The sequence below is a fragment of the Fonsecaea erecta genome, assembly GCF_001651985.1.
Source record: "Fonsecaea erecta strain CBS 125763 chromosome Unknown Scaff8, whole genome shotgun sequence".
Classification (NCBI taxonomy): Eukaryota; Fungi; Ascomycota; class Eurotiomycetes; order Chaetothyriales; family Herpotrichiellaceae; genus Fonsecaea; species Fonsecaea erecta.
The window spans coordinates 92968-117035 of record NW_017387251.1 but is presented as its reverse complement, the minus strand read 5'-3'; the positions used below and the strand labels follow the sequence as shown (position 1 = coordinate 117035).

General features: G+C 52.6%; 6 protein-coding genes across 6 annotated transcripts; 5 read left to right on the top strand and 1 right to left on the bottom strand.

Moving 5' to 3' along the window:
- Positions 1-5583: 5583 nt before the first annotated feature.
- Positions 5584-8949, top strand: AYL99_08709 (hypothetical protein; the record flags this gene model as incomplete). The annotated part of the gene is made up of 2 exons (XM_018840217.1): positions 5584-8639; positions 8703-8949. The coding sequence occupies 2 exons, from the start codon at positions 5584-5586 to the stop codon at positions 8947-8949; spliced, it is 3303 nt and encodes a 1100-aa protein (XP_018689964.1).
- Positions 8950-13798: 4849 nt separating this feature from the next.
- On the top strand, positions 13799-15709 carry AYL99_08708 (hypothetical protein; the record flags this gene model as incomplete). The annotated part of the gene is made up of 3 exons (XM_018840216.1): positions 13799-13865; positions 13933-14509; positions 14566-15709. 3 exons carry the CDS (start codon positions 13799-13801, stop codon positions 15707-15709), a joined length of 1788 nt encoding a protein of 595 aa, XP_018689963.1.
- A 424-nt stretch (positions 15710-16133) lies between these two features.
- AYL99_08707 (hypothetical protein) lies at positions 16134-19069 on the top strand (the record flags this gene model as incomplete). The annotated part of the gene is made up of 2 exons (XM_018840215.1): positions 16134-16181; positions 16280-19069. 2 exons carry the CDS (start codon positions 16134-16136, stop codon positions 19067-19069), a joined length of 2838 nt encoding a protein of 945 aa, XP_018689962.1.
- A 434-nt stretch (positions 19070-19503) lies between these two features.
- Positions 19504-20105, bottom strand: AYL99_08706 (eukaryotic translation initiation factor 1A, Y-chromosomal; the record flags this gene model as incomplete). The annotated part of the gene is made up of 2 exons (XM_018840214.1): positions 19504-19932; positions 20085-20105. The coding sequence occupies 2 exons, from the start codon at positions 20103-20105 to the stop codon at positions 19504-19506; spliced, it is 450 nt and encodes a 149-aa protein (XP_018689961.1).
- Positions 20106-20412: 307 nt separating this feature from the next.
- AYL99_08705 (hypothetical protein) lies at positions 20413-21021 on the top strand (the record flags this gene model as incomplete). Its single annotated transcript, XM_018840213.1, has 1 exon — positions 20413-21021. One exon carries the CDS (start codon positions 20413-20415, stop codon positions 21019-21021), a length of 609 nt encoding a protein of 202 aa, XP_018689960.1.
- An 809-nt stretch (positions 21022-21830) lies between these two features.
- On the top strand, positions 21831-23080 carry AYL99_08704 (hypothetical protein; the record flags this gene model as incomplete). Its single annotated transcript, XM_018840212.1, has 2 exons — positions 21831-21902; positions 21956-23080. The coding sequence occupies 2 exons, from the start codon at positions 21831-21833 to the stop codon at positions 23078-23080; spliced, it is 1197 nt and encodes a 398-aa protein (XP_018689959.1).
- Positions 23081-24068: the final 988 nt, after the last annotated feature.

Sequence of the window (24068 nt, the reverse complement as noted above, 5' to 3'; positions counted from 1 at the left end):
TCTCCATTATTCTCGAGATGGTCGAAACCTCGTCTCCATCGCGCTCTTTCGTAATCAACACTCGAAACGAAATCAACCTTGGTCCTTGGACAGGGTCTTCTGACTTGCGAAGCCTGACTCGAGCGACGTCGATGGAATCGATCTCAGAAGGGGGCTGTTGATGGATAGAGACACCGACCTGTTGCGATTACTGTGCTTGCGATGGCGTCTCGTGCGTCCGGGATTTCTTAATTACGACGCTTGGACATGGCCCACCGCTAGAAGGCGACCTGATGCAGATTGTTTCCATCTCGTTTCGGCGCCATGCCCGCACACACATTTCAGGTCAAGGTGAAGATCGGTTAGGGAGGGCAGGATGGTAGCGTCACCAATGCCAGGGAAGGGCTCCCACAACCTCGGGGACCGGAGTTCAGGAATCGGCCCTCTGCCGCGAGTAACCCGTCTGTGGAAGGTGAACTAGGCGAGATAATAATTGCTGCCCAATCTCTCGGGGGTCATAGTAATCGAGGACAGATGGAGGGCTTCCTTGTACCTGGTCACTCCCTTCTCTTGGGCTTCGGGAGGCAGCCTCGGATAATAATTCCCTGGATCTCATCGCTCCGATTTCGCAACAAACCAAACAATTTCAAGCGTCGTTGGTGCTGGCTAGAGTCACTGGGCATCCATCCTCCCTGTTGGTGACCATGCCCACTTTGGGTTTACGCAATCAGAGAGCGCTTCCGCTCAAGGTACCCCAGTACCTTTTGGGGAACCCTGCGCGTTACGAACCAAGTCGCCGCAGAGATGTGCACAGCCCATTTTTCTCCCCCGGCCATCGCTAAAGGCCATGTTACTTGCATACCGGTAGGGACTTGTAAGTGAGGCGTCGTTACGGAGCCCCCCTGTTTCTCCTCCAAAAAGCCTGCGACCATCGCCTCTAAGCACGCGAGGATCACCCAATACGTCTGACGCATCCTCCAATATCCAAATCAAAGGTTCTCGGAGCACCGCTGAAAGCCGAGTCATTCGGATTGCGTGGTATCACTATCCGGAGCATCCCGGCTCGGGTACGAGGGGCTCCCCGGTATGGAGTAGGGCAAGTCGAGCACTTGAATCAACAAACCTACCAGAGACGCGAATTCGGCCACTTGAACTACGCAGAGAAGGGTAGTGGGTGAGAGCTTTAGCGTTTCAGATTAGAATTTCGCTTCAGGCTCTACTGCATGAACAATCCGGTTCGGTTGACCATCTCGAAAATGGAACTCCTGGACACAAGCTTGTTGTTGTCGTTGCTGTTGTCTAGGAACATTCGTACAGTATACGAGGGAGTGGCTCACGTGCGACGCCGTTGTACAAATTGGTTTCTCGGAGCTGATGCGATTAGAGGATTTCCGTGGGAAGCTCTGATAATGATTGGCGGACTACGATTTGAGGCCCTAGCCCTGTGACCCTTACCGTTGCAGGCATTCACATCCACACATATGGGAAAAGGCGGAAAAGGCCGTTGTGTTCCCCGTCTGTACGAGGTACAGAGCACCTTCCGAAGACCTTGTATCATTCATTCCTTGTGTAGTGACCACCAAGCACAAGCGAGGATCAAGATGAAACGACCATCTCGGAGAATTCGGAAACCGCACGCGTCTGGCGGGCAGATTCCGGGCCTGCTTGATTTCCATCCGTAATCTGTGAACCTTCTCGGACTCCATTCCCAACCGGGTCAAGGGCCAGAGCATTGAAGTGGTGGTCCTCCCCAAGTTGGGGAGTGGATGGGGAAAGAGATTTGGGCGACATCCCGGGTAAGGTAGTGAAGAGCCAGGAACGGCCGCCTGGGACGAGACCCGACGGACAATTTTGGTTGACCTTGACTGATGAAGAGAGGATGGAGGCTGGGTGGGGGATAACATCATACCCAGATTCCAGGTCAGGGAGTTTTCACCCCTGAACAAGAGGATCAAGAGGCCCACAACGGGCAGCACTTGACGGCGATGGTCGAAAAGGATTCACATTATACTGTACATACGTACGGAGTTCCTACGCTTGAGCCCGGGAGTATGATGGAGAATGATATCACCAGGTTCCACCTCGGAAACAAGAATGACACGGCAGCGATGAGAGCAGTGGAGCGCGAAACGCGGTACGGAAGACTGACTACAAGGAGAGGCAGGTTTCGACACAGTGGACTTTCTGAAGGGCCGAGACCCGGGATGCAGTACTTGGTTCCTCGCACATGGTCCATGTCAGGCGGATATGTACCGACTCGAAAGAAGCATCACCGGCATCAGAAGAGATGAATGACGCGCAGCAAGGACCAGGTACCCTGAAGGAGGGGCAGGAAAGAAACCCGGTACAGAAAACGTTTAGGGACCGTACAAATTGTTACACAAGGAGTCAGAGTATACCTAGGGTATTGAAGAACGAGGCAGATCATTGCCGTGGAATATATGGACTCAACGTCGACCGCCCCTGACTCGACTTCTTTTGTTCCATAACGGGTAAAGACAGCTTGAACCGACTTAGAAACCGACGACCCAAGAGGCCCGGAAGAGTCCCGCAGATCCCCATTGCTGTGATTTTGAGAATTTTTTTCCTCTTTTCTTACCAAGCAAGTACCTGGTACTTCGGTACGCGGGTCAGGCGGTATAATTTCATTTGATCAACTTCGCAATCGCCCCATTTTGCGTGGCCCATGCATCACTCATTCTTGACGACAGACGCCCGTAACCGTTCTTTCCCCGACATTTGGTGTCGTTGCGATTAAACCATGGTCGCAACAAACGTCTTGGTCGGCAGTAGAGAGTAGGGAGGACTGTCCAAGGAGGCCCCAGCCCGAGTGTACCTCGTATAATAATACATAGGTTAGAGTAGATATTTCTCGTGACCAGCTCGACGACCCAGGCCCAGACCTTGGGAGTGGGCCACGAGAGGCCAAAAATCATGGGTCTGACACATGAAGGACAAGTCACTTGACATCGATGGGGGCTCCAGCGACCAGTCTCTTGCCAGGAATAGAATCCTATTCAGCAGCCACTTACAGGTAGTAATTAGTGAGCGTGGCCTCCCTGTCTCCTGTAGGGAGAAAGTCTTCTTGCCCGAACAATCATCAGGTACAGAAGAGTACTGTACCCACCTCAGCACAGTCTCGAGTACTCGATATGTACATGGACACAATTCGTGTCATTATGGTAACCAACAGCCTCCCGTCAATTGCTATGAAGGGTCGTGTGGTCGTGGCCAATCGTCCTCGCTTCCTTCGTGAGCGGACCGGGCACTTCCACCCACCCACCAACCAGGTGCCCTGTGCGCACCTAGTGGCACGGCATCTGCTAGAAATCCTCAACCATGGTGCCCGTTAGAGCACTCGTATTTCATCATCATCCATCATCATCATGGTGGCCGGGATCTGTGATACCGGCCTGTGCGTGAACTCTGCCAGGCTCCCGGAGCTTGCAACGTTCCATTGCTTTTCGCCTCCGAATTGCTATCCCTTTGGGATGGGCTGAGCCGGTCTGGGCTGGGCTGACATTTCGAGTCGACGGCTTGTTTGCCCAAACCTTGTTCTTCCGAGTTTCGCAAACAGCTACTCGTACAATCCGATTGCCGCATCGCCCATGGCGCGAAAGTAGGAGGAGGTGTGAACAAGCGGGCAGCGGGCAACTGTGGGCGACGCGGGCTGTATCCTCCCGACGCCTCCCTGGGTTGCTGAGACCTCTGACCAGGCCTAGCAAGCTAACAATCTCGATTTCCATTCGGTGCCATTGCTCTGGGTTGGGCCCCCTCCCCCCCGCTTCTCAACCCCCCCTTGTGATCTTTTGGGCCCCAACAGTAGCCGGGCTGGACGGCGAGACGGGTGGGAAGGGGGGACCAGGGGGGATTTGTGCTCCTCGCCTTCTAACTTTCGAACCTGGCTAGAGCTGCTAGGCTGCTAGGCCCTCTCCAGCTGCTCAGCTGCTAATACCTCCGAGTCTCTCCCTAGTCCCTCTGGAAGGTGCTCGTAGGGTATTAGGCTCAAATTTTTTTAGGTGCTTTTGGGCCTTGGGGACCCCCCCCCACGCGAGCGGCTCCTCCTGAACCTTGACCAAGCTTTGCTTTTCTCGATTGTCAAACGCCCTCCCCCCCCCCCAATCGCCTGTGCCTCACTGAACACCGACCCGCCAACTGCACCCCTTCTCGTCGAGCCATCGACTGGTTCAAATGGCCCAATCCTTCCTTCACCCATACAACTACTCGACTCCACCCATGTCAGTCTTGGTCACTTCTTGTCCACAACCTCCCTCAACCTTAGCTCCAAGCCCGCAGCACCGATCGACGGGCAGGGCTTCGACCACACAGAGACACGCTATCCACGGCCGGACAAGAGTAGCTTCTTTCCTACCGGTATGTCCTCGCTGCCACCTTTGAGCAGCCAAGTTATCTCGACCGCCTGCTGCCGCCGCTTCCTACCCACCCCCCCCATCACTCATCACCCATCACCACACTACTTTTAGTCCCTCGCTCAGGCTTCAAACCCTTCTTTCCATTGTGATCGACGCTTTTTCCCAAAAAAATCATTCCCTCGACTGTTTGCTTCATTCTCCAACATCGTCGCCCTGCCCGTCGTTGAAAATCCCTAGCATTCGTCGGATCAGGCTCGCTCGAATGCTGATCACTTTTGGAACGGCAAGCTCCGTGTAGCTGTTGGGCGCTCATCTCGCGCTCGAGAAGAGCTCTCGCCTCGGTTGCTTCCCCACCACAATACCCCCAAAGCACGGGTCAAAGAGACGTCTTGGAAGCGACTTTTGTTTGGTTTTTTTCCGGGTCAGACGACAATCCGTCAAACATCAACGGGTCGAAGCCAGTTCGAGCTTATTGTCCTTTGCTGCCCAAAGGGAAAGGCAGGAAACGCTCAGTGTCCTGGTGACGGTTTCGCGACGGCGACACCCACTTCCCATCTCGAAATCAAGGATAGTGCCCTCCAACTCTTTTCGCGACGTCGCAACCCAATAACGGACCGTCAAAACTCGAAAACAGCCTGCCTTTCGCAATTCTGCGTCTGTATTTGATCTCGAGTTGTCTTTGCTCAGACATCGGTCCACAACTGTGGGATTTGTTTGGGTTCTGGGAGGACTATTGTGTTTGTTGTTGATTACGAGCCCACCACCACCACCACCACCACCACCACCACCAACGACCATCTTTCTCCGACCAATCCACCACCCGATTGCGATTCAGCCCGCCTAGGCATTAATTCTCTGGTTGCGCTGCGCCCCTGCGGGCTCGTCATAGTCAAAGGAAAGGCTCGCTGCGAAAGCAGCAAACCCGCCCCCGCAGACGTACACTGTTTGGTCTCCCATTTTTTCCAACCAACCGAAGTCTCCTGTGCCCACTGGACCTTAGGTTACCGCACCTGCACCAGGCGAATCCGGACGTGCGACGACAGGAAGGTTATGCAGCCTAGCGAATGCGTCGTATAACGATTTGCCATGAGCCTGTCTTGTTGATTGCGTGTTTCGCTCTCGCCTTTGCATAAGGTCATGCCGCATTTGCCGTACCACGTTCCCTTGGGTATAGAGACGTGGGAGGTACGGGCTTGTTGGTTGCTGTCAGGCATAGGATCCCGGGTTGAAAATGGATGAAGTCGGTGACGTGGATATCAAGCACGAGAGACCACATCCCTACGGCCAACCACCTCCAAATCCTATCCACCGTATGCCGCCAGCCGAGACCCCTACGTCGTACAGCTATCCTCCTCCGGGAGGCGCAGGTATGCCACCACCGGCGCCGGCGTGGAACCCGACGCCTTCGCCATACAATGACTCCGCGGAGCACCGCCCTCCGCCTCCAGACATCCCTCATCAGTCGCCATATCCTCCACCTCCTCAGGCCTATCCTCCCAGTCATCCCCCGCCTGGCAGAGAACCCCCAGGTTACCCTCCGGACCCAGGTTACGGCCGCCCTGGCAGTGTATCGGGCCCTTCGAGGTCCCCAGCCGATGTCCAACAACCACCGCAACAACCTCCACCATATCACCCTGTGAGTACCAATCCCCACGAAGCTCCCTACTATCCTCCCCCAGCCGACTACAGGCCGCGTCATGCCTACCCAGGGCCCGAGCCCCAGCTCAACGGAACTCACCAGCCGCCTCCTCTTCACGTCGTGACTGGGCATGAGATGATGCCAGGACAACCTCCCGGGCCGCCGGCTTATGGACCGCCTTCAGGAGGTCCTATGCCAACTCCCGGGCCATACCCGTATCCTTATCCCTATCATGGTGAGCATAGACGAAAACCAGTACGAGCCGCCCAGGCGTGTGATTCGTGCCGCCAACGAAAGGCGAAGTGCGACGAAGGTAGACCCGAGTGTCAACACTGTAAGGACAACGGGTTGAAATGCTCATATCGAGAGATCCCTCCACAAAAGTCGGAGAAGCAAGTCCTGGCCATCACGGCTCAGTTGGATTCGCTGGCCGAGGATGTCAAGACGTTATCCCAGAAGGCCCAGGAGCGGGACGAGAAGATGGATCAGTTGCTGAAGCAGCAGGACGACAAAATTAACCTGTTGCTTGACCATATCACGAGGTCCCGAGCAGAACCATATCCAGCGAAAGCCGATGTATCAATGCTCGACCAGCAAACCCATGTCAAGGTTACAACGCCTGCAGTTCCGAGCCCTGCAATTAAGAGCGATGCGAATCCGATTTCTGCTGTTCCAAGCCCTGCAAACCCGAGCTCTGCAGGCCCCAGTCCTGCTCAGCCTCCGCCACCGCTGTTCCGCCGACAGGATAGTACGTCTGAAGTCAAGTCTGGTTCGCAATCCCAGAATCCTTCCGCAGCATCCATCATGCACATGCGAAACTCGGAAACGGAGAGTATAGATACACCTATGCCTGCCAAACATACAACGGCAGCGCAAAATCTCGTTCTCTGGCCTTCGATCAAGGCCCTGATTCCGAGAGGCATTACACCCTCATATGTGTTGGATGAGGAAACCAGCCGAGGCTTGTTGCGACTTTATGGGTGTGGGGAAGGAGAGGACAAAAATGATGGGCATGAAGGCGCTCCGAGTCCAGCCAACAGCAACTCATCAGAAGGACGACGTACAGATGATGACACCTCTTCCTCACCGCACGGTGTCTGGGGCAGTGGACAGCTGCATGTGCCCATGGCGAATCAAAGCCATTCCGCACGTGAACATCCCGGTGGCTTGAGTCCCAGTGGTGGGTTGATGTTGGATTCGGATGCAGTCGATCGATACTTCCGCAGTTTTATGGACAATATGCATATCCACCATCCATTCCTCGAGCCAAAGGTCCTCCGGATCATGATTCAGACCTTCAAAAGAAAATACAGCTGGGACTACCGGGCAACACAGCAAGTTACGGCGATTGGAAACAAGCGTAAGCGGGAGACGACCGACTCGCCGACCTCATTCGACGATTACCACAATCGCCCGCCTCAGCCCAAGGGTTATAATCACACCGTGGCTCCAATTGAGCATTCCGTTGCAAATGCCATTGTCTTGCTTGTACTCGCGCTGGGTAAGATCACCTCTCATCGCGAGCCTTTGCCGGGACCCGCGTCGACCGCTTCCATGCGAACGTCGACGCCACACAGCGCCCTGTACTCGGATCTCCCGATGCCCATGTCAGCGCCCACCTCTCCATATCACCATCAACCCAACTTAAATGGGACGGTCTCAAGTCCGGCGAATCCGCAGGGCAAGAACATGGACGTCATACCGGGCCTTGCTTACTTTGCCATAGCTGCAGACATCTTGGGAGAGCTGCCAGGGGGCGCTGACGTGTCGCACATTCAAGCCTATCTACTCGCGGGTCTTTACATGGGACAACTAGCACGGATTTTGCCCAGCTACTTCTATATCAACAAAGCTTGCGTCGCAGCTCAAATCCTAATCGAGTCGACCCCTTACGTAACAAACACCATGAAACCCTCTCGTCGGAATCTGGTCAATTTTGCGTTTTGGTCATGCTTGCAATTAGAGAGCGACATTGCGGCCGAATTGGAATTGCCTCTTAGTGGGATTGGTCGGTACGAGAGCCCCCAACACAAGGAGTTTCCGACTAGTATCACATTGGAGAGGATCCCCGAATCCAGTGTGGACGACGACATCCTGAGGTTTTACTCGTACCAGATCCAATTGCGGACCACGATGAACAGCGTCCACGCCACCCTATATCGGGAATCGAAGAACCTACAGGTTAGGCCAAGCGACAGCATCATGTCGGCTTTGGACGACAACCTGGAAAATTGGAGGAGGATGCTGAACGACTGGGATTGGGACGACAATGACCACGAAAGTCCTAATATCAACGTAGCCCGCATGCGAGGCAAATACTATGGTGCCAAATACATCATCTGGCGACCGACTCTACGATTTGCTCTGTTACAGGCTGCCACCAATCCCAATCTTGCACCCACTCCCAAGCCCTCCAGAGGTCGACCATCAGAATCGCCAGCGGGCTATGGGCACCATTCCGAGGCGACTTCGCCCGCGGTATCGAGTCTTCATACTCCCCATCCGTTTGGGAGAGACGTTCCTTACATCCAGCCTGAATTGTTGGAAGGCTCCAGAAAGTGTATTGAGGCTGCGATCCGCAGTACTACCTCCTTTGACAAAGTCCAACGCCGTCTCGTTGTAACCAACATCTTCGGCACGGCTCACGCGTAAGTATCATTCGCCGTTCTGTGATTTGCTAGTTTATCGTGACTGACGTGAAATGATTGCAGCCAATTCGGGAACATGCTTGTGCTTTACGCGACCTTCACCTCACCCCACCCTGGCTTGAGCTCGTTAGTGCAGGAGGATGTGTTGCGGCGATTACACGAACGCACGGTGCAGATTCTGCGAGAGAACGAGGCCATCTCACCGGTGCTAGCCAAAGATCTGAAGATCTTGGAACACGTGCGCATGAAGGTATTTCCATCGTCGACGCATGCTTCGACGAGCACTGGCTCCAGCTTCTCCAGTCGATAATGCCAAATACAGTCGGACCATATTCATGCCAACTCGACCAGATTTTAATTTTCTTTTGTACACCAAGACCTCGGGAGCGCGGATGGACGCCATATCGGAATTTATTGCATGTGTTGCGCTATATATGTGTTATGTGGGCAGGTCCTCCATTTCCCTGAAATCCACCGGCGGCATTTGTCGAAGCGTTCCAGCGAAAACCATCGCCAGCATCGTCGAGTAATTGTGTCAAGTTATCCATCAAAGAGTCATCCTCGTCATTTAAACACGGAGTTTACGATCATCTGAAATAGCATATTATTGCTTTAACGGCCGAAGGGAGGGGCTTTGCAAGTTGTTTGATTGTCAGTCGCGCAAGTACCACTCTGCGCTACATGAGAAAAGGACGAGGAGGGATGGTTCATATATTCATCAATATGGAGAAGAGGAAACGACAGGCCCACAGCAATAGCCCATCCAGGTGAATGATCCCATGTCGAAACATTCGCGGCCCCACGCCATATCTTCCTGTGCTAGTGGAGCAGCCTAACAGTCTTTGTTGAAGTATAACATCAAGTCTTTTTTTCTTTCGATGAGTGAGAAGGAGAGGTAGCGAGATCAAGATGGACAGCGGCAGTGGCAGCAGCAGCAGGAGAGGATCTCCACTGCAAGAGGAGAACATTGAAACGCAGATGGCAGGGAGATAGTTTTTCATCTTGTGGGTTGGGAGAAGGAAGGACAAGGCTACGCTCAGGGTTAATCTGTACAATATCATCCAATATCTGGTACAAAGGACAGAGGCCTGCAGGGGGAGTCTGCTGTTACAATACCAGTGAACAAAATACCCGACCTCTTAGACTGTTGCCTTGCCGACAAGAGACAAACCTCAAGGCTGCCAGTGAGCCTTGCCATACAAGTCTAAATCCATGCACTAGCCGTGGGCAGTAGTCTTCTGTCCGACTCGCCCGTCTTGCTTCCAGGCCCTTACCCGAGTCGCTCTTATCATGCGTGCGCCCCATGTGGTTGTGTAGTCTGGTCTGTTCGACGTCTGTAGCCTCGTACGTATCCTTCTGTGGCGGTGCATGGATCGACCAACCACCGACCAGAGCCACATTATTCTAATATTGTACGCGCAGGTATTCGTTGAATGAAGGTCGAATTGGCTAGCGATGATCCTAAATGGATCTATTCATCATGGCTGCTCGGAAACGCAGGAACCCGAGCAAGTGGCGAGGCGATCGCCATCGAGAAGTTCCTTTGACGTAGATCCTGATGCTTATCGCTTGGCCAGGGACAGAAAATCCGATAGATGAACTGCGAGACGGATCAAGTACAGCTCGTTCCGAATAAATAGAGGTAATAACGAGCGACAGATTTGTTGTCACCCCTTGTCACGTTAGTAAAACAGATGATTCAATTGTGAGAAGTGTGGGCGGTACAGGACGAAACCAACAATGCCGGAGCCATCTTCGGCATACCTCTCTTTCTGGCTCGGGGGTTTTGGACTGTTCGAGAAAAGCCACCCTCGGTGCAGTTGGGATGGACGTGGTGCATCACTCGTGATCGAGCTTCGTTTCTTTCAGTCAAATCCTGCACCGCGTAGTAGGTACCGATGACACGAGCCGTCGCCGTCTTCATTGACGGCAGGCGTGCCCAGCACGTATATGGCGAGGCTCCAACCCTTACCATGAGATCGCGGTTGGTCTCCCATATGCAAAAATAGACCGTTGTAGATCGTGGGTATGGGTCAGACCGCAGACAACCTTCCACTTTCCGACGAAGTAGGGCATGTCTGGGGCAAGAGACATGGTGACGCAGGCTGATCTGCTCCTGCTCATGGGTGACAGCTCAGTTCCTTGACCTTTTGAGGCAGACAGAAAATTGCGACATGGGTTGATTACCCTTGCGCCGATGAAATAGTATAGACTGCCATCTCATTCCACTCACAGCTCGCTTTCCCTGGCAGAAGTCTCCCACAGTTACAACCACCAGACATGACCATGATCTGGGACATTTGGCAAGCGCCCACCCGTAGAAAGCAGCCTTCTGACAAGCAAACCCACAAAGTTGACCAACGGTTCTTCGCTGACGTTGGTCGAATCACGAATATTGAAGAAGTGAGCAAAGGGATATGATCCCTGTGACCTTGCCACAGCCTTCATGATCCGCTGCCCCATGCCAAGTTCCCCTAGAACAGTTGTCAAAAATGTGCCAGGTTTGATGTCTGTCGAATGACAGTCCACTGTTCGCGGTAAAAGACAGAGCTCCCTGGGAAACATAGATCCGAGTGCGTCACGTAGTCGACCTCAAGCATGCAGCTAGGCCATTGCTCTATGAGCTTCTCAAAAGTTGTCTTGTTCCTCCCTGTTTCATCTTCCAGTGGTTCTGCGTCTGGACCGAGCTGCTGATGGTCGCCCAGTAGGACTGGCATTGTCACACTATCAAGGTGTGCAGTTATAGGCATCGGTAACTCGTAACTCGCCAATGTGCCAGGCAATGAGCATTTAAGGGGTCCAGTTTCCCTTCAGCTTGTCGATACAAGAGCGTGAGTATGTACAGATGATGACCCTGACCCCGCGAGCGAGTCCTTCCGCTCAGGTGTAAGACGGATATGCCCAATTGGGAATTGAGGAATCCATAGGCTATCCTCGCGTGTGCGCAAATTAGGAGCTTCGTCCTAGGCACCCATAGGAGCCTTTACCAAAATCGCTTCTGTAGCTGCGACTATGGTCTCTGCTGGAGCGGTACTAACGGGCATGAACAAGGGACACCTGGTAGTTTAAGATATTTTGTATCACGCGCCGTCGACGTTGATTTAGGGTGTCGAGAGAAGAAAAGTCAACCAAGTACTCAGGTTCTGCAAGTGGCAATACCTCTTTCACTGCCTCGCCCTGACCGAAAAACATGGGCAACAATGGCAGTTTTAATCTGTTCAATGATGATGTAGCGTGGGAAGCGGCCCCTGTGGCCCTCGTCCGAGCTACTGTGGGCGAGGCGGGAGGAACCCGCCGTGATTTTGGCCACTTCACGCCTAAGAACATCCTCGATTCTAATATTCAGCTCTTCTTCGTGTCGGCAATGTCTGTGACATTGATATCGCTCTCCTGTTCCAGACCTAACAAATGATCCTGTTCTACGATCAACGAGAGGATATTTGTAGCGCTCCAGTTGTGGACAGAAGTGATGTCGGGGAAGTGTAATCTGATGCGACTGAAATTTCACTCTGTCTCATTCAGAACCAAGATGCCTGATGGCCTTGAAAAGTTCAGATGTCCTTCATCTGATCCTGATATGTTCACGACAGGTGAGTTGCCAACTATTCGTATGACAATCTCGCGGCAGAATTGTTTGCATTAACTGAGACCCATGGGTGCTCAGAAGGTGTGTTCCAGTCTACCCACCGCCCCGAGGAGACGGGTTTAAGAAACGACTCGAACACGAGGTGCTTCGCAACATATTTGAGTGTGAGTTTGCGCTTGTCGATCGTCTGCCAGAGTGAGAGGCTGCCATCATTATATATGTCACACTCACAGCCTGCCTGCTGTCTTGGAATGATTGATAGGTCGATGAACTGTCCGTGGTCTTGGCCCTCAGCTTGGTAAGCCAAGCGAATGCGCGATCTGAGAGACCACGCGGTTGAATATTTGAGACGCTTGTTGGGATGGGCCATGGCGTGGATTTAAAGAGGAAGAGGTACTGGTGTCCAGATTTTAACACAAACCCTCGTATACACAGCCACGGCAACATCTTCGGCGGCTTGAGTTGAGCAGAAGTAATGGTCGGTCGGAAAAGGCCCTGAGCATCGGAACTGCACGTCATTGAGACTTTCTGTCAGTGGAAAAGTCGTTATTGACGATTGAAACAGATGGTACAGGACGTGCAAAGAACTTGAAACTCAGCAAGCTGAATTTAGAGGGCGCAAGGTCGGCTGAAGGAGATGGAAGATATACTCGTACACTGCAACAGACGCAGCAAGCTGGCTTCTAAGGATGATTAGGCGGTGGTCTTTTGGTGGTAGAGGGCGGAAGGGGAACAGAAGCCTATTACTAGTTATGCAAGGGAGATCCTCAGATGGTGTGAGATGAAGATGATCGGTGGAGACACTTTGCCCTGCGCGTTTTCTAGGAAGAGGGAGCACCTCCTCAAATAATAATGCCCAGGCGCCATGTTTCTAGGGACTCGACGCCTAGCGAGCTAAACATTAGGTAGGTATCAGTCATTACGGAGTCACGCAGCAGGGCCTAAGTTGGTAGACATGGCTGGTGATGGGACCTCGCACCCACGACGCTGCAAGGTCTTGCTCAATGGTACTCTCTGTGTGCGAGGATGAGTAGCTTGCCAAGCCTTTATAAAAACGATTCTATTAGTTTCTCGGCCTTCGTTCTCAATCACTTCAGATAGCAGGTTCCCATATGGCGAGCCCAGGTAGAGCCCAATTCGCGCCACAGAACAATGCCTTACAAGGAGGATTACTCAGCAGGAAAAGCGGGATGGCCAGGTTTCGGAGATGCAGAGCCGGGCGTCACTGTGGCTGGGAGGTTCCGGGTGGCCGCATCACCACTTTCTAGGCACCTCCAAATAACGGTATCCCTGCGCCTGCCTACCTAAGAGGGGGGGACTCGACGGGGGCTCGGCTAGGCAAACGACGCAGGGCAACACGTCACAGGTCTCACTTGTCAGGCTTAAAACCATCCATTCACTGGCTGCGGCGTGGTGGAAGTTGCCCCTCGCAAAGAAGATTGCCTTGCTAACTAGAACCGCATTCGACCAAAGTCGAACCGCCGACTCATTGATTCTTCATTCCTCAGTCCTTTCTCGTCCTCATCGCCTGCTTGGATTTCTTCCCTCCCCCCGTATCTCTGCAACACCGACGATGGATCAGAACAATCTCAGGCGCAAGGACACCACAAAAGGTCCGCCTCTACGCATTCTCTCACTAGGTATGAATGATCATGTCTCGACTTCACATCTCTGTGTTGTTTGCGCTCAACTTGCTGATGAAACTAGATGGCGGCGGTGTTCGCGGGTTTTCGATGCTTATCATCCTCCAAGAACTCATGCACAGAGTCTATGTCGTGACCGAAGGGGAGCCGCCAGACCGGCAGACTGGAACCCCAAAGCCTTGTGACTATTTCGACCTCATTGGCGGAACGGGGACGGGTGGATTGATTGCGATCATGCTGGGACGCCTGCGCATGGACCTGGAAACCTGCAAGGCCGTCTACGTGAGGATGACAAGAAAAGTCTTTGAGACAGACAAGACTTTTGCCGGCATTCCATACAAGCATACTCTATTCAAGGCTTCCAAACTCGAAGAGGCCATCAAGCTATGTGTTCAAGAACACACGCTCTTCGAGGATGAGGGGAATGACGGCACAGCTTCTGGGGGACGCGAGTTCCAAGATTTGACGAGTCCCGTCAGCACCACCAGCGCTGCTGTTCGAAGGTCGATGAGCGTCAGAAGTTCCAACTCCATTAACAGTCCTGCGACTCCGCTCCGCACCTCCATCGTCTCTCCCTCATTCCCAGCCTGGGGCAACGCCAATGCCAGCCTCTACGACAGCCGTCCTAACCGAACCAAGACGTGAGTGGCCTCCGCTTCTTCTCGATTCCATTTCAGGCATGACTGACCGGGAACAGTGCTGTCACAGCAGTGTATCAAGGGACAAATCCCCGAACAGGTTCCTCGATCCTTTTACGAAGCTACGATAGTCGGAAAGAGCCACCTCCGGAATATAACTGTAAGATCTGGGAAGCCGGAAGAGCCACCTCCGCCGTCGGTCTGGCGTTCAAACCCATTCAGATTGGCCAAACGGTGTTTATCGATGAAGGCGCGGGCAAATTCAACCCAGCACCGCAGCTGCTCGAAGAGGCCGCTGTCAACGAGTGGCCAGGCAGAGAAATAGGCGCGTTCGTTAGCATTGGCACAGGAAAGCGGCCCGACGGTACCAACGCCCGGCAACACGAATGGTGGGAAGATTTCGTCGGCGGCAGCATGGGCGCGTTTGCGGAAGCCAGACGCCGACTCATATCCAAGATCGAAGGTTGTGAGGAAACTCACCAGCAAATGCTCAAGACAGAATTGCCCAAGCGAGGCGTCCCAATTGATAACTATTGTCGACTCAACGTCTCGGTTGGGCTTGGAGAATTTGCCATGAACGAATGGCAACATTTGTCGCAGATGACAGTCAACACTAGGAAGTATCTGAGTGAGCCTGCAACTCAGAAAGCACTGATGGATATGGCAACAAAATTGGCCAAAATCGAACTGATGAAGAGGAGATATGAGCATCAGTCAGAGGCATACGCCCGGGAGTCAAGCTGGTCATTGAGGCACAGCAACATTCCTCCCGTTCCATCTCACCCCTCGGCGGTCGAGTTGCCGGCAGACGAAGAGACGTACCCGACGACCCCTCCTCAGCATTATCGCGTTCCTGGAAACCCCCCATACCCTGATCAGTTGGCCTCCTCGCAAGACAAGTTCGTCTTGATTTCGGGAGAATCACCTTCGCCACGCTTGTCCAGTGATTTACCATATCGAGGTAGAGATGATAAGATGGTCGTCCCTCAGCCGCCACCACCCCCCTCAACATACAATGAATCACAAGTACCACCCCCAAGGCCTCCAAAGACACCGATCAACGATCACGTATATCCTAGTTATCCTCCACAGCGCATCTCGCCCGCGAGGCCTAATGGAGCTCCGCGGCCCCCATATCCCGACGACGAAGAGCCTCCGCCACAATTCAACCGGTATAAGAAGCCGGAATATATTCCTAGGTAATCGGAGAAGAAGGAAAGTTGCTGATTCTACCATACATGCCATGCGAAATGCGCGTCTTGCAGCAGAGGAAGGGGCTTGGATGGCCACTATGATTGTACGATTCTGGATACTTTTGCTCTTTTTCCCCCCCAGATACCCAAATGAGCATATGACGGATTGGTAAAACAGGACAAAGCTATTGGTCACGAGCCAGAAGTCTATGAAGATATCGGGTATTCTAGATCGATATAACGAATCACATGAACTTGATAGTGCATATTACTGTCATAAGTCCTGCCGTATCAATTTTGGTGGAGCAAGAGCACTTTGACCGCATAAGCATTTTGCCCCTTCGAGCCTTCTTGGCTCTATGCCTGATTTGTTTGTCATTGACAAACAAAATGTTCCTTACTTTCCTCCTGAGACAAGGTACAACAATGTGACCATGCCGGCGGCAACCTCAGAGCCGCCGGTCAAGCTTTCGCTTCCTCTGGTACGTTGACGGCGTTGTTTATTCTTCCCTCCGTTGGTTGGCCCCAGGACACCATCGATCCTATCATCCGTCCGACAAGTCGCTGACGTCTTCTCTAGCAATTTCAGCAGGAGATCTATCAGCTCCTTCGCACCGAGGATGTTCTTGTCATCCTAGCTCGGGGGCTGGGTCTTTTGAAGATCGTCACGAACCTGCTTCATTCTTATGATGCGGCCGGCAACTCCCTCGTTATAGTTGTCGGGGCAGAGGATCGTGAAAACGAATGGATCGGCGAAGCCCTCGCCGAACACTACGCCGTGTCTCGGAGTCCCCTGGCGAAAGGTCTTCGTGTTATAAACACGGACAAAGCCACCGTCGCAGCGAGGGAGAAAATCTACGCTGATGGAGGAATTGTCTCTCTCACCAGTCGGATTCTCGTCGTGGATCTTCTGTCCAAATTGCTGGATCCAGAAACTGTGACAGGCTTGGTAATCCTCCATGCCGAGCGCGTTGTCGCAACCAGTACCGAAGCATTCATCGTACGATGCTTTAGGCAACATAACAAGATTGGATTTCTCAAAGCGTTCAGTGACTCTCCCGAACCTCTGACTTCATCATATGCACCTCTAGCAAGCATGATGCGAAATCTGTTTCTGAGGAAGCCTTCACTATGGCCAAGGTTCCATGTCTCAATCGCGCAGAGCCTCGAAGGCAAGAAGAAGGCTGAAGTTATTGAGCTCGAGATCGAGATGACAGCTTCGATGAAAGCGATCCAACAAGCTGTCATGGAATGCGTTGAAACGAGTATTTCGGAATTGAAGAAGGCCAACTCGGGGCTTGAGATGGATGATTGGACGCTGGATTCTGCTCTTCACCAAAACTTTGATGCCATAGTCCGCAGACAGCTCGACCCGGTGTGGCATCGAGTCAGCTGGCGAACGAAACAGATTGCGAACGACCTTACGGTTCTTCGGACGATTCTACACTCTCTTCTCAGCTACGACTGTGTTTCGCTGCTAAAGTACCTGGATACCGTCCTTGCAACGCATTCACCTCCCCCCAACTCTAAACAGCAAGACCAATCACCGTGGCTATTTATGGATGCTGCTGCCATCATTTTTAACTCCGCAAGAGACCGAGTCTATACGGGCAAAGTCGAAGATAGTGGCATTCTACCCACTTCAAAGTTACCAGATTCCCTGACTCCGGTCCTTGAAGAGCAACCGAAGTGGGCTGTGCTCGCAGAAATCTTGCAGGAGATTGAGACTGATGCTTACTTGAATCCAACGCGGAGTGACTCGAATGACACGGTGTTGGTGATGTGTAACGATCAAGGAACTTGTCGTCAGATCCGAGACTATCTCCAGAGCATGCACGTGAAACCTCTGTCTCGAGAGCATGATAGCGGCCAAGCTCCTCATGAGGTCGAGGAGGAAGAAGCCAAGGGCTCCGCAGAATTCATGCTGAGGCGCAAACTTCGAGAATATCTCGGGTGGAGAAAGACATTTGCCCAAGTTAGCGCGTCTCTGTTTGAGGAGAACCAGAAGTCTCTGAACGAAATCAAGGGAAATAACGCCACGGCTGCTCGACTCGGTAGCAAAGCACCTGCCAACAAACGCAGGCGTGTGCGTGGTGGAGGAGCTTCGGGCCTGAATCCATCACGCACTGCCAATGGCGCAGTGGCTATAATCGAGGACAAAGCAGCGCAAGTGGCTGGTCTACTGGCAGAACTACGCCCGACGGAGGCTGAAGCCCTCCAAAAGGACGACGTCGTGATTGATGATCTCAACGATGCCGGAGAAGACTTCTTCGAACTGTACAGCTCCGAGGACCAGGTGGTGGTTCATCCGTACGACGGCGACCAGGATGACCAGCTCCTTGAAGAGGTTCGGCCGAAATACATCGTCATGTATTCTCCATCGGCGGACTTCATCCGGAGAGTTGAAGTTTATCGATCAAGCCACTCGGACCGCGGTGTACGAGTCTACTTTCTTTACTATGGTAGCAGCGTTGAAGAGCAGCGGTATCTTTCTGCAGTTCGCCGGGAGAAAGATGCTTTTACGAGACTAATCAAGGAGCGAGGTAGCATGGCAGTCACACTCACGGACGCTGGACATATTGACCCCGAAGAAGCCTTTTTGCGGACGGTCAACACTCGAATCGCTGGAGGAGGAAGACTTGCAGCCACCACTGCTCCTCCGAGAGTGGTGGTGGACGTTCGAGAATTCCGCTCATCCCTCCCAAGTCTTCTGCACGGCCGAAGCATGCAAATTGTCCCCTGTCAACTGACAGTCGGCGATTATGTCCTGTCACCGGATATCTGCGTGGAGCGAAAGTCGATACGCGACCTGATTGCTTCTTTCAAGAATGGACGACTGTTCAACCAAGCAGAGACAATGCTCCAGTATTACAAGTACCCTTTCCTGCTCATCGAATTTGACCAAGGCAGATCTTTCACCCTGGATCCGTTTGCAGATTTGACCTCGGTGCTCAAGACGCCAGACGCGGAGACGCGGGATTTGCAAACCAAGTTAGTTCTTCTCACGCTTGCTTTTCCGAGGCTGAAGGTCATCTGGGCGTCCTCACCCTACCAGACGGCGGAGATTTTCGAAGAACTGAAGAAGCAGCAAGAAGAGCCGGACCCATTGCGGGCAGTGCAGATCGGCTTAGACGAGAATGAGGATCCGGAAGAGAGAACATTCAACACTGGACCGCAAGACCTCCTACGGACGATCCCTGGAGTGACGGCAAAGAACGCCAGTCGCCTGTATCTCGAGGCTAAAAACGTGCTGGAAGTTGCCAACATGAGCCTTGAGGAACTAGATCCGCTTGTTGGTAAAGAATCCGGGCGGCAAATAGCCAGGTTCTTCACTCGCAGGGTTGATGACGAAGAAGACCCGTCACCGTAAACTATCACTCTGCTCCTGACACTGAAATCTATCATGAAGTCGAGTTGGATAGCGGCTGTGGCTGTGACAGTGTTCTTTCGCTCGTGACGTTGCACGGCGGAAACTCGCGGCTGGTTCTTTGCTGGGGAAAGTGGTCGATTGTCTCACTGGAGGATTGAGGAGTGATAAGAGACACAGGGATCACAGGAGGGATAAACCCATCAAGACCGACGCTGGAGCACAAGCACAAGCCCGCGTAAAACACAAATGTGGCTGATTGCTTCTAACTCGAGCTATGAACCTGTTCTCCGGACTCCCATCAAATCATTCCTGCTCTCGTACCGATGTTTATGTGGATGCCGGTAGCAAGTGTCGATACAACCCGTGTCTCATCAAGTCATGTCCTTAAGACCTGTTGAATCCTCTGCGATGCATCCAAGAAATGGGTTCTTCCATTAAATGTCGTCAATATCAACCTCCTTCTCGGAGTCACTGTCCCGGTCCTCGTCGAACTCCACGTTATCGTCCACGCCCTCGTGACCGTAGGTATCCGTCTCGTTGATCTTTGCGCTCTCGGGGAGTTCACCGTATGCCTTCAGAGACCGTGCCTCGTCCGCACTGTACTTCAAAATGACATCCCCCTTCTCGTCTTGATAGTCCCGCAAGCTCAAGAGGATGATGTCTCCCTGGTTGATCCAGACCTTCTTGCGTAACTTGCCGCGGATATGGGCCAGACGTTTTTCGCCGTCGAAACAAAGGGCCTCGAGGCGACCGTTGCCCAGCATTTTGAGGACCTGGGCGTATTCTTGTCCTTCTTCTTTGAAGGTCAGTTCGCGCTTTTCGTTGTCATTTTCGTTCTTGCCGCGACGCCGGTTTTTGCCTCCCTGTCAGGATTCGGGTTAGCATAAATTCTGGAGAGTGAAGTCCGACGCTTCTTGTGCGGTTTTGTGTTGCTGCCAGTGACCGACGCCAGAAGTCGTGGCGGGGTAAATTGGGTGCGGTGTGGCGCTTGTGTGCGAGGGGGCTCTTGACTGACCTTTCCCTTATTCTTAGGCATATTACTCGGTGGCTGTCAGTGACAGAGAGGAAAGTGCGTTGATTTTATTTGGAATGGATTGATCGGTTGCGAGAGACTGGTCCCGCGTAGTTGTAGAAATATGTTTGTGCGAGAGAGACGGTGTTTTTGGGGAGACCTTCAGAGGCGCAGGTTGACGTTGTTTGGGAATTAAGCGGCAGTCATTCGTGGGGCAAATTTCGAGGGCCACTAGTCCACGGCTGGTAACCGCCAACAGTCATTAGAATCTTCATCCTGCTTCTCTGCAGGCTGCGTATGTCAGTTACTCGCTATTGAAAATGCTTGCCTTATGGCCTCTGTTGTCACCACTCGACCTTTCAGGCCCCTGACCTTCCCACAGGCCCTCGGATTCGGATTGAGGGCGCGCTATACCCCCGTTGAAAATGTGCCGACTCTGTTCGATCATAAATTCCTAGTTGACCGCTATAGTCCCAAACGAGCAGCCGTGACAGACTATTACTCGAGACTACCGCCGGACGTCCTTCGATGGTGTGTTATTTCCAACGCCAGCATCAAACGGCTGCCCAAAGCCGTGCTGCGCAATCGACTCAAGCGACGATGGGCCAGTGCTTTCGCGGAAGCTCTGAAGAGAGCTGGGTATCACCATAACGGCAGGAGGCGTTCGGGTCCCAAGGATGGCAAAAACTACATTCCAGGCCTGAAGGGTACTCTCGAAATCCTGGTCTTTTCCGAACGTGGCATCAACTGTCCCCATGGCGAGCTTGTTGGTGCATGTGGTGCTTTACTGAAGTCCTTGCAACGAAAGAAACAGCACTTGGACAATACGAGTACCAATGCCGCGGCTGAAAAGACCTCCCACGAGGACTCGACAGACCACGAAGGCGGTGAGGCTGTGCCGTCCTCCATGTGGTCCCTCTGGGGGCGAACACTCTTTTGACAGAGCGATGTTTAATACTATGATACCCTGTATAACCACATTTCCGCACATGGGCTTTTCATTTCAAACCAAGTAATCAGCTTGGAGGAATGGCCCCTTTCCCATACTCTGTCACTCCCCAAGAGGAGCTCAAGATCTATTGAACACATGGAAAGCATCGAGATCTAGGCTGCTTCCGATGCCAGCCTAAGGAAGCCTCGTCCAACGTTGGTCTTGCTTGATGCAGACTCGTCGAGACTGTCTAAGGATGAAGAGCGAGGGTGTTGCTCGACACCGTTGCTCAGCAACTAACCCATCGTGGTCGTCTGTTCGCCTGTGCTTCTGGAAAATACGAAAGGTCGGATTCGCTGACGGTTGAGACCGAAGCCATCGCATGTGGCATGGAAATACAAGTGTATCTCTTCTGTTCGATAGCCTTCCGGAATTTGGGCGTCGTATTCGCTCATGTCTGCACAAAATGGAATAGGTTCCAAAAGAGTCTAAGCCTCTCTGTAATAAGTATGAAGAGAACGAGGAGAATGCAGCGCAAGACGATATTTGGATAAAGAGCTGGCCGTTGATTTAACTAGACATGAACCTGCTGTGCAGCGGACAACGCTGCCCCTGAGCTTCAGGTGCTGGAACCTTTACGCGGAATCGGACCGGCCAGCAACCGCGTCAAAGGCACCTAATAATAATTTATCTCATTGAATGTAACAGATCAGCATTATCGACACCGGTCCGTCGTGCAACTGTCCCTCGGCTTCAATTAGTTCTTTGTGCCGTTTGAGTCACTCGCTTGTTCATTGTTATCCCTCGAGGTCGGAAAGATGTTGGTTTCCCTGACCGTTGGGAAGGTTGATGCTGGTGTCGCGGTCCTGCTCACTCAGGACAAGCGGCTGGTGAGTTGTGTGCCCTCTATTTCACGCTGTGCACAGACTTACGCCTTCCTCAGATTGAGTTTCCCTCCATACTTCTGCCCTCCACCATCACATCAGGCTCGATCGTGGATATCGAGGTCAGGCAAAACCATGAAGCAGAGCAGAAGTCACAGGCAGCTTTCGCTGCGCTACAGAGACAAATATTGAACACCTATGGCCTGAATGTTCCCGCGACACCAGTCCTGCGCCTACGAAATGCCACGCAAACTTCCCTCGTCCTCGAATGGGATCCCATCCAGTTAGCAACAACGACCCTACGCTCACTTGCCCTTTACCGCAATGGAAGCAAAGCTGGAAATATACCCCGCCCTCTAGAGACTATGAGCACCAAAATGAGCGGGCTGGCGATTGACACAGAATACTCATTCTATTTGGTGCTCAAAACCAGCGGTGGTATATACACGAGCAATACCCTTACTGTCAAGACTCACGCAATGAACAACCTGACTGGTATAACCGTTACTCCTGGGATACTGCCTCCACAATTGAGAGAAAGCCTCGAAGCAGCGATCTCGCGTATTGGCGCAAGGATCAACGACACAGTCAAAATCGACACCACCCATTTCGTTTGCACAGAAGGCCGAGGTCGTGACTGGGAAAGGGCCAACGAGATGAATATCCCCGTCGTCAGGCCTGAATGGGTGGAAGGATGCGAAAGAGAAGGCAAAATTATCGGAGTTCGTGGATATTATCTGGATGCGGATCCCAAACAAAGACAAATTGGTTCAAACCCGAGTCTCTCAACACCAGCAGGTCGACCTTCTACCACGGCACCAGCTGTACAGGTCCCTCAACAGACAAATGTGTCTCAACGGCCCAAAGAACAACCTTCAAAGAGTCCCGATCGAGAGAGCACTGTGAGCGGCGAACCAGGCCCTGAAGTTCTGCCTACGCCGCCACCGCAGAAAGATCTCCCACCTACACCTGCCGATGGTGGCGAAGAGGAAAGTGAAGATGAAGAAGCCGAAGAGGAGGACGAAGAACCTACAATAGCTGAACCAAAGGGCAAAGGAAAAGCCCTAGAGGTCGAGGCAGAACGAGAGGAAGAGGAGGAAGAGGAAGAGGGTGAATCAGGTGGTTCCCAGCAACTGTCCAAAGCTGAAGGCAAAGAGGCCGAAATGGAAGATGTCACACTGTGACAGGAAGAGTGAAGATCCAGGTCTTGGCAGCTGTGCTCAGACACGATCTGTTCAGATTGACCATCATTATCGCCATGGCTGGTAAATATTCTACTGTGGCTACAATCCGGCCAAGTGGCACCTGTGATAGTGCCTGATGTCACTCGATTTCGAAATGCTACATCGCTTCCTGCCAGTCTTGCAGGGGAAAAGTTCTATGGATCGCAAGTGTCGGAATCCAATGCAGAGAGGAAAGAGCAGTGGATACAGACGCACGATATCCCTAGCCAGCCAATTAGGTGTTGCGAGTTTCGCTCAGCCAGCAGCCCTATGGCATGGAGCTATGAGCCAACATTCTGCAGAAGGTGAGAGAAGGTCAGCCAAAAAGAGCGACACCATCACCGCCCTGCTTTCAACTTCCTTGTCTCCACAAGTGAATCACTCAAGCTCTCTTGCACACATCTGGATGTTTCCGTTGTATACGACGCTCTTGAGAGGATTTGGGTTATTGACGGGGTTGGCACATATTCCAGTGACTGCTCATCGGCACGGGTGACCATCCAGATTCCGCGCCAGAGGTCGCAGCTCACATTCTCAGGAAGCCACGAGGACAACTGCGGGCGAAAGGGACAATGAGCTGGCCCACTTCCGGGGGCGTCAGCACCTTGATTCAAACTCCAACTCGTCCGTGTACTTCCCAGCCTCACTAGCCGCACTGCTCGGCCACTCAGGGCTGAGCCTTGTTGCTGCGCGTTCTGCAGGCCAAGGCAATCGACTCGACCAAAACACCACAGCTCATCTTCTTGTTCTTTCAGCTATACGAGCTCGGAAAAGCATCTGCTCCAAAGACTTTCCCCATCCAGCGCTGCCATGAACGTCGTCCACTTGTCAAGCGGTATAAGACCGCCTCGCACCTTTTGCTCGAGACCTGTTTCTTCTTCTCATCCAACTGTATACAAAGCAACTGTTCATCCAATACTTTCATTACTTTTCATTTTCTTTTCAGTCT